Source organism: Nipponia nippon, unplaced genomic scaffold (assembly GCF_047370975.1).
Source record: "Nipponia nippon isolate SJK-2023a ecotype South Korea unplaced genomic scaffold, ASM4737097v1 scaffold_3, whole genome shotgun sequence".
NCBI classification, from domain to species: Eukaryota; Metazoa; Chordata; class Aves; order Pelecaniformes; family Threskiornithidae; genus Nipponia; species Nipponia nippon.
This window is the reverse complement of record NW_028262347.1, coordinates 38,325,788-38,338,660: the sequence shown is the minus strand read 5'-3', so window position 1 is coordinate 38,338,660 and position 12,873 is coordinate 38,325,788. Positions and strand designations below refer to the sequence as shown.

The window sequence follows — 12,873 nt, the reverse complement described above, 5'->3', positions numbered from 1 at the left end:
TAGTTTTGATGTAACTCTCTGGTTCCCACGAACACAAATATGGAAGCTGGTTTTAAAACAGGCTGCAACTTCTTCTCCCCCCTTGCACCTATCTTTTAAAATCCACTGCAGAGCTGATCTACCGAGCAGCGTTAACCTGCTGCCCGCAGGGCATTCCAAACCTGCATCCTTGGAGATGAAACCTTGACAGAAACCAACTTTCCAGCCAAATTCCTTCACTGCAGACTGAGCCCAGGCACCGTGGTGCTCCTATGGCACGCCTGCGACTCACCACATCCCACACCGCATCTTTTGGAAACGGCCAAAAGTTTTGTAAAGTAAAAGTTGAGTCTTTCTCTAAACATTTTCCCTCTCTATTGGGCCTGGGTGCTTGTGATACTCTCTTGAAAGCAGGTAAGTGCAAGGACATCTGGTACCCTGCAGTGCTGCACCCCTGCCAGAAACCTGCTGGAGATAAAGTGCTGGATATATAATATTCACAGTAAGCAAGGGAAAGCAAAGTAAAAGCAGCTCCCTAAGACATGCTGCAGCTAGGGGCACAAAAACCTGACATAAAACCAGATAAATAAGGAAGGAGAACAGAATTATTTATAAAGAAATTTATTTTATATTTGTGTACAACAAATATATGAAAACAAATTTAGTTTGAAAAATGTATATTCGATTTCTTAAAAGTATTGAACCCTCTTAAGGAAAGGTTTTAGTTATTAAAAAGGTACCGAAGGCTAAAATTATACTTGGATAATATATGTCTGTGTACGTATATATATATAAAAAACATGTGCAATTTTATATATATATAGCATATATAAATAACATGTGTGACTTACATGATATTTTAAGGTATGCTATTTAAACGTCTGAGTAACAATAGAGATATTATAAAATATAGTTTGCTATTTCTACAGAGTTTGCATTCAGTTTTTATAAGCATCTAGACAGTGCAAAATTTAAACATACAGAAATATTCTCCTATTATTCTATACATTGTGCTCAGCTCCCAACTTTCCCTGTCATGATCATAACCAGACTGAACCAAATTTGGAGGGTTCAATACTAGCCCTTACTAGCATCTTCTAAGAGCAATAAAAGGAAATCTGTCTTACCTTGCACTGCACTGTGGTATAGTTTGCGCACAAGAGAGAACAATGCATTTCCTATGTTAAATGGTCTAACTCCCAGAGATCACATACACCTCACCATATTGACTCATTTCATTGCACTCCATATCCTGCAAAAATAAATCTCCTGTAGGACAGCATACATTACTGCGTACTGAAGTTTAAGCAATATATTTCTTTAACATAAGGCAGGAATATACTGAAATTTGATAACACTTAAATCCAACAGCAATCTGGAATTAAACCACATTTATGTACCACATTTTTATAGATGCTGCCTTTTTTATGTTTATGACAGAAAATGTGGTAGAGAAAACCTACTTTTCTTTAAATAAAGGCAAGGGATAAAAGCAGTCCTTCTAGAAGAAATTGCTAAAAACCAATGGGACCAGGAAAAATTCGACCGCCTTGAAACACCAAAGGTCAGGCTGCACAACCTTTCCTGCAGCCGATGAGCAATTCCTTGCATGACATCTGGGGGAATACTCATATGAGTAGGTGCTCGCTACAGCAGAACCCGAGTGTTTTAGCTCTAAATATTTATCATCCTTATTTGCATCTATTCAATGTTAAGGTATTATACCCTTTTTTCATGTCTGTCTTATGTCGCTAAAAAAAGGCAATTCTGACCATTCCATATGCTTTTACAGTAGGTATATTTTAACTGAAAGATGTTTGTACTTTAGATAATATGTTTATTATCACTGACATAAAAACCTCAATCCTGCTTCCATAAAAATCAGTGGTCGCTTTGCTCCTACTAGAAACAAAATTGGATCCAAATATGTTAGTCACAAAGTTTGCTAATAAAATTAAATACTATATTAAGTCTCTCAATGCTTAAAGGCAAAGTGGTGTTAGCAAATAGCGCATAGTATAGCTTAAAGAACAGTATTATGCACAATTCTAGACAAACTGTTACTCAACAAAATCTAAAAGCAGCTGTGAAAAATATCTTATGGGACAGCAAATTTTGCTACATGAAAATTTCTGGAGCTCTGATAGGCTTTTTTCAAATTAATTTCCTAATTTCTTAAACCAACCCCCTCACTCACGTCCCACACCGCAATTGCACAGATTAAAGGCTGTGGCCTTGTAGGCAGTATGCATCCAGACCAGCTAATCTTTAAAACTGGATACTCCGGGAGGGTCTCCCTCATTCTGCCGCATTCATTCCTAAACTCCCTTTTAGCAGAAACTGTCGTGTTTCTGAATCCTTGTAGCAACTGACAAGATAAAGAGCCTAGTGTCATCCCTCATCACTTCACTTCTCAAGTTTCTCTCTGCACTTGTCCATATAATTACCCCCTGCAGATTTCACCTTTAATTCAGATTGAATTACAGTTGCTGAACAGGCCTCACCAAAAGACAAAGCCTCATTAGTAGCCCACAAAAGTGAGCCTTACTAGTTAAAACCTTGATTTAAATACAAAACAAAGGGGAAAAACAGATGCTGAGACAATGTTTACATCCTTTCAAGCACACCCTTGAAATTTTGGCAGTAAATTAGCCAAAGGATGGGCTTTACATCTCATCCATCTCTCTCAGTCGGGAAGGAACAGCCATAACTACAAGTTTTTGCAGGGTGTGGCTGATGCTGGGAGATGGCTGAATACATATGACCAAAGGCTGCATGCCTCGCAAGTCAGAACAAAGCAGAGATGTGCTAGGAATTCAGGATTTTCTTATGCCCAGAAGTTTCCTATAGACTGGAGATAAACACAAGTCCCATCTCCCACACAAAAAGGAATCGTGTTCAAACCTAGAGTAACACAGCACTAAGAAGAAAGTAATAACTAATGATGCCAAAGCCTCTCAATTTAAGGATTCCCCAAAACAATCTCAAAGAAAAGAAAGGAAAAGAAAACCTGTGGAGTCAGTCAACACATTTTTCAATCCAATTATATAGTAAATGCACCGGCAGGCAAGGCCTCAGTTCCGAAAACGTGAGGAAGAAGAAGGATGGTGCAAAATACTTTCATACATTTAAACATTCTTAGGATGTAAGAGAGCAGGCAACTTAGAAAACATTCCTTGTAAGCTGTGTGGGATCAGCACAGTTTCCTGCAGGCTTTGCTTCCTCCTACAGCTCAGCTTTGCCTGTTTGGGCAGGACTGGCGTTACCACTGCCTTCTCCAGCGTTGTTCTTGTCTGCTGGCTTGAAAGATAACGAAGCAGAGTTTGTGCAGTACCGTTTGCCAGTTGGGCGAGGTCCATCGTCAAAAATATGCCCCAGGTGAGCACCACACTGAAACAAAATACAATAGAGTATCACTGTGTCTCTGTGCAGCTCGATGGCATCACCGTGGTGTTAAGCAATGACTAACAGCCGCCTCCAAGGAAGCACATCAGTGCCTACATCGCCCCTTCAAGTGGGACTTACAACCTACATTTATTTGCAAGGGTGATCCAGGAAGATAATCTTCTGAGACACCACAGGTGCCTAAGACTTCAAGCCCAAACTTCCTGGGTGTTTCCCTTCGTGCCACTGAACATATTTAGCTGGGCCACTATTTCTGAGAAGCCACCTATCCCTGTAATGATCTCATGGCAGGAGCTCAGTTAAAAACATGGTGGTGAGGGCAGCACTGCCCACGTTTCAGTTACTGCTGTAAGGACAGCTGTGTAAGAAAGGGGCAGCCTGAGCTCTGGGCCCTCCTCAGCCTGCAGCCATCTGCTATGTCCCTCAGTAAGAAAACACTAAACCCCTTGGTGATTCTGGCAAGGACCTAAAGCAGTGAAGATATTCTTTGGAGTATGCCCTCATACTCTTTTTTTTTTTTTTTTTTTCTTTCCACAGCCTGGCACTCTTGAGCATCAGTGTCCTTTTGGTTGCACCTCTGCTTCTCGCCCCTGGAGGGGATGGAGCTCATCCACTACTCATCTCATACTATTTTCTGTAGTATATAGGAGACAGGGACAGGTGACTGAAAAAGACCTGTAGTGAAGATATGTAAAATATTTCTGAATGAATAATCTTTAGCTGGGAGTAATTATAAATAGGAATGATGCTGAATTTGCTTTTTGTAAGGAACATGAAACTACAGATGGTCTGTTGACACTTTTGTTCTGTATCAATCAGCCTCGGATACTTGCAGTGGTATTCAGGGTGAACACTACTGCTCCTGTCTGTAAGAAAGGTAATAGTCCCCTGCTTTACAGAAGAGTACAATTTTTTGAAGAAGCTGATTCAGTCGATCCTTATTCAAAAACTAGGATTACTATCACTGCACATTATGGCTGACAACTTATCTGGATAATAAGAACTTCTTGTAATTAGTCACTTAAATTCCACAAGTTCATTTTTACAGCCTGCCATGAGAAATAAAAAAATAAAACCTTGCACTGGAGAAATATTTATCTTGAACAGGAAAGTCATGCTGCTTTACCAAAGAGCCTTGGCCTTTCAAGTCAATAGCTGATCTCAGTGAGAGCCAGAATGATGTAACTGAGATCACAGAGCTGCTCGTGGGCTCACAGTCAGACAGCAGAAATTAAAGACTGCAAATTATTCTTAACATTTAATTAATTCGTAGTATCCCAAATACATACAGGCAATACTGATTATTCCGAACGGTGAATGAGTTAGTGATGGCAAATCTCTACCCTGCAGTTAATGTGTTGCTAATGTCCTCCTGCTGTTATGGCCTTTAATTCACCAAAGCAGTAGGAAGGGTGTCTGTAGAAGCAGGTGAAGTCTTGGCTTCAGGTTAAAACCTCTCAACAGACTGAAATGCTGGGGGAGGCTCTCACACCAGCTAGGAGGGACAGAAACTCTTCTCGTTTAATGACAGCTGAAACAATAATCCTCCCGGACTCTGGGAGCAGGGCAGGCAGGCATGTGAAGCCTCAGTGCTCCGGCCCGTCAGTCCCACCCGTGCAGCCACATCCCAGGGCAGGCTCCCTGCTCCTGGGGAAGTGTCGCTGAAACAGCCGCGGCAGTCCAGCAAGAACCCCAATAACAAACAAGGGCACTTCTAGCCCGTGGTATCAGCACGACGAGCTCCCACAGGCAAGGGGAAAAGGCGTGGGTGACTTTGGGTTAAGCAGCAGCTGCTCGGCTTTGTAAGGAAGGAAGACAAAACACGGCAAATACGGAAAAAGCAAAGGAAAGTTGCATAGGAACTAGAGAAGACGAAGCTTCGAGTCTTGTTCCTGAACGACTGCTGTCTTGCTACCCTTTCCTCCATTCTCCACTGCTTATTTTATTTCATACTCCTTTAGATTGAAGGCCTTTTTTAGGCAGTTTAGGCAGAAAACCCGAGCTGTTTCTCAGAGTGGAGTCTCTCACAATGAGGCATTTCACCTGACCATAAAGCTTTTCCATACCTTGGGGAAAAAACATCTAAAAAAACTTAAAGTGTCCCAGAGAGAGTATTTTTCTAAATGCTCAGCATCCTAATTAAATCATCTCATCTCAACTAAGAATGCTTCAAAACCTCCTGACTAGAAGTGTTAAACAGATCTTTTCCAGATTAACATTTAACCAAAGATAAATCATTCCCTCTCCACTGGACAGAAACAGAACAAGAGAAACCGTGGAGAGAAACGGTCTGCAGGAGTAATATACTCACATACAGACTACAAAGACAATCTATCAAAAAGGTCTTCCTCGCAAAACCTGAGAAGCTGTGTGAGAGTCCAAGGTAGTCTCACTACACCTTCTTGTGATGGCAGAATCACACCAGGATTGGATTACTGCAAAATTTGTTACCTTTTGAGACTACCCCTCACCAAAAATTTATGTGGCGATTCTCTCTGTAGAGGACTCTATAACTCATCTGCCCTGAAAAGAAATGTAATTCAATCCTTTGTATCACAGTATAAGAAACCTGGCCCTCAGCTGAGAGTACAAAGGATGAATTGATTTGACTGTCCTCCCCACACATAATAGGTGCCGACCATTTTTCTAGGACGTATATCCGTGTCTGCAAAGCCTCCCAAAAAGAAACAATCATCTGTTGCGGCCTTGCACATAAATATATTGGGCAGAATGCACTGGGACGGTGAAACAGTTAGAGTAAAGCATCTGAAGTATGTGTTTGGGAGCAGGAAAGGGGGGTCACGGCTAACTGTCAGTATGCTTGGATCTCCCAAGCCTCCTGGTTCTAATATGCTGCTGGGAGGCAGGGAAAGCAGCTTGCAGTCAGCTGCTGTAGCCGAGTCCGAGCTATCAACGTGCAAACAGTACTTCTGTGACTACAGAATTTTATTGATTTGTACAGGTACAAATAATAGCTAGGGAGACCTCAGGGGAAGGGACTCTCCAGCAGGAAAGAGAAAAAAAAAGAGAGATGCAACCAGTTTTACAGTATTCCTCAAATGAATTTGTAATTAACTTCTACCTGTCACTAATCATTGACCTTTAAAATATATCCAGGGTGATGTGTTTCCAAAAAACTGTAGAAGTTATTTCTAGGATAATCCCATGGATGTCTCTGATTAATATTACAGCAATTTTCCGCCAGTGTTTGCTTTCTATAATGGAGAACATTAAAAGAGAGGTTTTTTATTCTCTCAGACAGGTGGAAGGACTTTTAAAGAAAAATCAACTACTTTTTCATCTGCAAAAGATTAATAAGGTTTTGGGTGTGGGAGAGGGTATTTCCCTCCAGTTCTACCAAGGCCTGCCATATCAATCCCACTGCTTTCCAGGCTGCAGTAAAACTGCGTTTTTTTGCAGCTGCATGTGTGATTCACCTTCCTAGGGCTCCAAGGAGGGGAGGAAATGGTTTTGTTATGGATATACAATGCGGCAGTATTAACTATGCTGAGCGGTGGCTGCAAAGATGCTCACCATTCCTCAAGCTACTTTCCTGCATGACTTGATCATCAGTGGGGTTATTGCCCCAGGAAGCTGGAGTAGCTGGTAGGAAGTTGCCATTGGATTATATAGCAACCTTGGTCGTATTTTTTTCTTAATGCTTTAAATTCAGTTTTTGGTTTTGCTTTAATTTTATGGCGTCTGCATGCGACTGCTGCTAATACTGCTGGTCTCAGGTCTGCTAACGCTATTTTGTTTGGCAACAGGTAAATGACATTCCCAGATTCCTTGGCCTGACCACAGGCTGCCTTGGGCTTCTCTCAGGTGAAACCAGGAGCTCTGGCCATCTCTTGAAGGGTGTCAGCAGATACAGGCTCAGCAGGTCGGCAGTACGCTGATTTTAGCACTATTCAGGCCTACTAGGCAGAGCTGAAGTGAGTGGGTTGCGTTTTTGATTATGCCAGTAATCACTGCTGAAGCACGAGATTCCCAGTCTGCAGTCCCACTGCTACCTCGCTAGGCAATTTAGGGAAACGGATGTTCCCAAAAAGTGTGAAATGGATCTTCGAAAGCATATCATCAATGTAAAAACTACAGAATTATGTAGTACACATGACATCTAGCAGACGTGCTAATTTGGCCATTAACACGTTGGGCCAAACCCTCTACCCAGACTGAAGTTAATGGATTCTCCCTAAAGACAATCTTGCCTTTTTTGGGAAAGCTTTTTAACTCTGAGCATTTATATACGAGGACTGATTGGCTAGCAAGGATGCATATTGTCAGGGATGAAATCAGTTATCCCTCCACCAATACTGTCAGGAAAGAGAACAGCAAATTCTCATGGCCCAAATGAAGCTGCTGCTTCTCTCAGGAGGAGTTTGAGCATGTGGAGCTAGAGGACTGCAAGCTGCTGGGTACGTCTGCCAAACGCCAATGCAGCAGCTTCTCCCTTTGCTAGGTAATGATTATGCCATTCTCTTCACAGAGAGGAGGGCAGCACAAAGCGTGAGAGAAGTAGAACAAGACAGATAACGGAAAATTTGGGCATGTTTTGAATGACTACTGACTTCATTATTACAGCAGATGGGATTGTTTGAGGCAGCCATTAGGACTGCGCTGGGAATGAGTGTTGGGAATGAGTTAGCACGGCTGCACAGTAATGCGCAGTGATGGAATCAGCACACAGAGAGTCGCTCCACTGCTTTCGACTTCCCTCTCAACTGCTCACGTGTGGAGTCAGTCAGCCAGGCTCAGGCTCAGGAGCTCCTTTGAAGGGACCCTTTTCAGGAAGACAATTTTTGTAGATTCAGCACCAAGTCCAACCATTTACATCTGCTCTGTTAAATCTCACACGAGACAACAACCTGCATTCCAACGAGCCCTTTGTGCCTTCAGCTTGTTCCACCCAGCTGTTATACCTACGACCCATTGTGCTCTCTCACAATGATTACTATTTAATGGAACTGAAAGGTTTGCAAATCTTAGGGAAAGTACAGCACGTTGTAATGATTTTTGCAGCCTTTGCCATCGGAATGGTCTGTGTGTGCTATAAACTAACCTGACTGCAGGATATTTCAATCCGATGCATCCCATAGGAGAAATCATCATTGGAAGTAATTGCGTCAGGACTGATCACATCATAGAAGGAAGGCCAACCTGGAAAAGAGGAACAAGATAATTAAGAGTCTTGGTGGCAGCTGGCATTGTAAAAAGCAAGACAGAATCACACTTTGAAAAATGTTTACCTCACTTCAGAGCCTGGAAATAACTGAAATGGAGATTTTGGATCCTAAATCACTTAGGTACTTTGGAAAATCTCCCCCCTAAATACAAAGTTGTTTACAGGCAAGGACTAAGCTGCCACCAGCTGCCCACCTTCCATCTCAACAGAGATTCCTGCACTCCACCGCAAGCAGTGGTAGCAGGTTAGCTCAGGCACGAAGGTGGTTGCTCAGATAAGCCAGATTCAGCCTCACCATCAGTTTAAAAAACCACAAATTCCACCCTGAAGACAAACAGTGAGACATTATGGAACACAAGTGGTTTTGCTTTTGCAGTGTAAAGGTACCTTAAAAAAGAGTTGGTAAGTTGCAATTTAGAGCCCCAAAACCTGCCTTAACCTTTGCTTTCACGAAAGCATGGTCACACCCAGAAGGATGTGCTGAGACCCTGACCCATCACACATTAAAGGCAACGAAATGACTAGCATTGTGTCTAATTTCAAAACAGTAACGAGTGCTTCAGATCAGCCATGGACAGGTGGAGTCCTAACTATGCCTATATTAGACACTAGAAGATGGTCTGCATGTGGTCTGCATCCAGGACAAAACAACTGCACTCACTAACATGTATGGTCAACACAGCTGCTAGCTGAGCGCTGAGCAACGTGACCTGACGCCAGATGATGATGAGGTGTACACCTGATCTACAAGTAATGGCCACTTACCATCTAAATAATGACCTTCCACTCTTTAACTGTTCCATGCCAAGCCTCCCCCTCTCCACAACACAGGTAAAAAACAACGCAGGTCTATTCAGTGTCCCAGTAGATACCCATTACACAGCTGTAACTTTTCAGCCACCCCTCAAAAACCTGTCATCATATGCTCCATTTCTTGAAGCTGGGTTCCCATGTAAGAATCTGATAGGCTTTAAGGTCATGTCAACATCTACCAGTGCCCATCTGAAACCTCACCGGCTATCTGTCCTTCTCATTCAGTCTCTTGCCAAATATAACAACATGCACAGGCAACTCTTGCTCTCTGTGTATTACACATATGCCCACGTACACAGAACTTCCTTGTTTCTTCTTCTAATATCTGTTAAGCATTTGCTACTGATTATTTCATAAAATGACTTGCAATAAGCTATTAAGAAACACAGCAGCAGCTGCGAATCACTGCATGCAGATGAATAAAGGATGTATACAGCTTCCAATAAGTAAAGTGAGTAAAATTTCCTATACACTAAAAGGAAGTGAGGAAGCTACCGAGTTTTCTGAATGTGCGTAAAGAAAGTGTGTAAACTGGAAAAAAATACTTATGTCTTCAGTTGTATCTTAAACCATTAAATATGGAAGAACACTTATTAGGATGCAAGCGTAACAGGCATAATTTTTTAAGAAAGAAATGCTCAGAAACGCATTTCTCTTCCTTTTGGGAACACCCATATAGTAGCATTCCTAAGCCTGCAACCTGAAGGCATTGCAAGCCCCAGGTCCTATGCTCCCAAGCCGCCTACTACTATCCCAGGTGTTTCCACCCCAGAACTCACTGCAGAAGTAAGTAGAGTCACTTTTTTCCCAAAAAGGATTGCAAATGGAAGAGTTACAGACAGGAGACAGATTGAGGAGCAAGAACTCTGAACAGGGAAAACATCCCACAAGACAGGAACTCAAAACAGTGCAGCAATGACAACCATAAAAAAAAAAATTATAAATCCTTCCCCTCATGCAAAATATCTCTGCCAAACAAATACCTTCACAAACAGAAAAGCAATAAACATATGACAAGTTTTGCAAAAGGGGTTATCCTGTTGACAGAAAAATTAATGTTTCCTAATTGGTGGCTCCTTTCCAACACCATTCGTCATCTTCTTAGCTGGGCCTCTGTCTAATGAAAATTGAGGTGTTACATAGAGCTGGTCAGAATATTTTTAATGAAGCCTTTTTAGTTTTTTTAATTTAATAACTTTGCAAACCAGACATATCAGTTTGCCCTTGTGTGATGGCTGAGAAGTTCCAAAGAGGGAGCTGTTTGGAGCAACCACCTAATCAGATCGTGTGAAAGCCTCTGGAGGAGGAACACTTTAGTGCTGCAGAAATTCTCAGACAACCCTGCCTCCTCCATAACAGCAATAAGGGGGAAGCTTCAAAGGCTGCTACACAGAGATTGAAGCAATCTGTGTCTTGCTGAGAAAATTATCTTGTGAGAAGGGTTTGAAGGAGAAGTGTTTATGACAGCTTTGACATTAAAGGAAGACCATCCATCCTCCTTTCTCCAGACTTTTCCTTTTGGTCTTCCCATTCACCACAGAAAAATGATTTGCTTTGGATGCACTCCATGCACTTTTGAAAAATGAAGTCATCTGAAACCTATATAAACAGGCAAGCTCCTCCTGAAGTAGCCTTTGTACCCAACTGGATTGACTTCATTTTAGGCTGTCAGTTCATGCTACATGTGACACATGTTACAAAGGCTCCACCACCGCCACATATGGTCCCCAAGACAGGGACTAGGAAACAGCCTGTGTCTCCACAGTGTGGACTTTTAACTCTTGGTGATGCCATCCCTTCTTGAGTGATGTGGCAGGCCCGACACCAGCACTGCTGTGACAAACCAGTAACTCCATGAGGGTTGCCTGAAAACTGAGCAACCTTGCAACAGACAAGGTCCTGAAGGGTACCGCGAGACACACCAACACTCTGCCGACCTGGAGAGGAAGACAAGTGAACTGCTCATTGAGCTGATGAGCCAGATTCACCAGGAAAATCAATCCCCCTCTGCTGTCTCATTTCCTCTCTCCTGAGCGAAAGTGGAAAACCCATTTGATAGTTTGCTAAGCCTTCTCTGGCCATTTTCTCTGCTTCAAAAGCTGCCAGGAACAAGCTGTAGAAGCAGTCTGCTTGCCTGCACATCAGGCAACTCCCAGCGACGCAGCAAGCCAGCCAGACCCCTGTGGACTCTTCACATGATCTTTCTGTCTTTGTAAGTGGTGAATGACCCATCAGTGGCCTCCGCTTTGCAAGGCCCAGGCTGCTTCTCCTGCTGTCTCACTGGCTGCTGCTCCTCCACTCCTGTCCTCCCGAGTGCCTGCCTCCTTCCTGCCGTAAGGCTGCAAAATGGCTGACTCGCTCTGCATTTTAGACTGCTGTTAGCTGTGCATTAAAGCTTCAGCCTGCCTTTGACGGCTATCCGGCTACTCAGAAAGGGCATGCTTCTGTGGGAATGGGGGGGGGGGAAGAAGCCTGGTTTGGATCTCTTCTGCTGAGCTGTTACTCTCCCTGTTGCAAATGCTGGTGCCGAGTCCCAACCCTCCCCGGGTGACGGCTTTCTGTCAGGTCTAGCTCACCACCGCCGATGGGCAGCAGGAGCGGGGCTGCTGTCTTTTGAAGGATGGTAAAACGTAAGAGCCAGGAAGAAATAGCTGCTGGAGGAAAGGGGCAAAGGGTAATGGCAGGAGACACGATGGGGTGGGGGGAGTCTCCCAGCTGAGTGAACAACTTCAAATGACATTTGCACATTTTGTTGTGTGTGTGAACAGCAGCTAAGATTTGTGAATACGTTTATCCTTGAATGTTAAGTTTAATTTGAGGGAGAGTATGACACAATAACGGTCAGCAATTTTTATCACATTATAAACATGTAAAATGGGCTCATTCTTATTTTCACAGTCACTTTGCATCACACGGGCAATAGAAAAGGGCTCTAAAATAAGAGTCTGTTGTGTTTCTGCTCACTCTGATGACCCTTTATATGGGAGTCAGGCCACTATGTCCTAAGGGCCAGTTTCTGGTACGTTAATAAGCCAGCCACGGAGATGAATAGCTTTTCAGATATATAGCAAGTACCCTTTCTTGGATCTAAAATGCGTTAAATGAAGCAATGAAACTTTCTTCTGTCAAGTACTTAAGTGAAAACCATGTGTAAACTGAACATTACTGACAGATCTTTTCCGCTCCATCCTGCATGAGTAATAGAAAGGATCTTATGCTGCTGGGTGTCACACATACTGAGTCATGTCCCATTCCTCCTCATTCTGGGACATCCCCCAAATACTTTGTAAAAGCCGCACAGCGTTTCTAAAATTCACCCCATGCCCCCTCACCAAAACCAAATCTTTTGTTTTTCATAATGGTCCCTATTCTGGCAAAGAGGAGACAGTGGTTCAAGCCTCTCTGTCAAAGAGTGGTTTCTTCAGAGCAGATGAACCAGATGGCCTGGTACTGCCCTGGGCAGCAACAGTGAAGAACAGGGAGGAAGAGAA

General features: G+C 43.0%; 1 protein-coding gene across 2 annotated transcripts in view; it reads right to left on the bottom strand.

Moving 5' to 3' along the window:
• Positions 1–584: 584 nt before the first annotated feature.
• The window catches only part of MSRB3 (methionine sulfoxide reductase B3), an 87,023-nt gene continuing 74,734 nt past the window's right edge, over positions 585–12,873 (bottom strand). For both annotated transcript variants that reach the window (XM_087764057.1, XM_087764056.1), the window contains 2 exons: positions 8,447–8,544; positions 585–3,369 (listed from right to left, as the gene is read on the bottom strand). In XM_087764057.1, the coding sequence (XP_087620183.1) occupies positions 3,205–3,369; positions 8,447–8,544 (263 nt within the window). In that variant the 3' untranslated portion in view covers positions 585–3,204. The remainder of the gene's footprint in view (positions 3,370–8,446; positions 8,545–12,873) is intronic.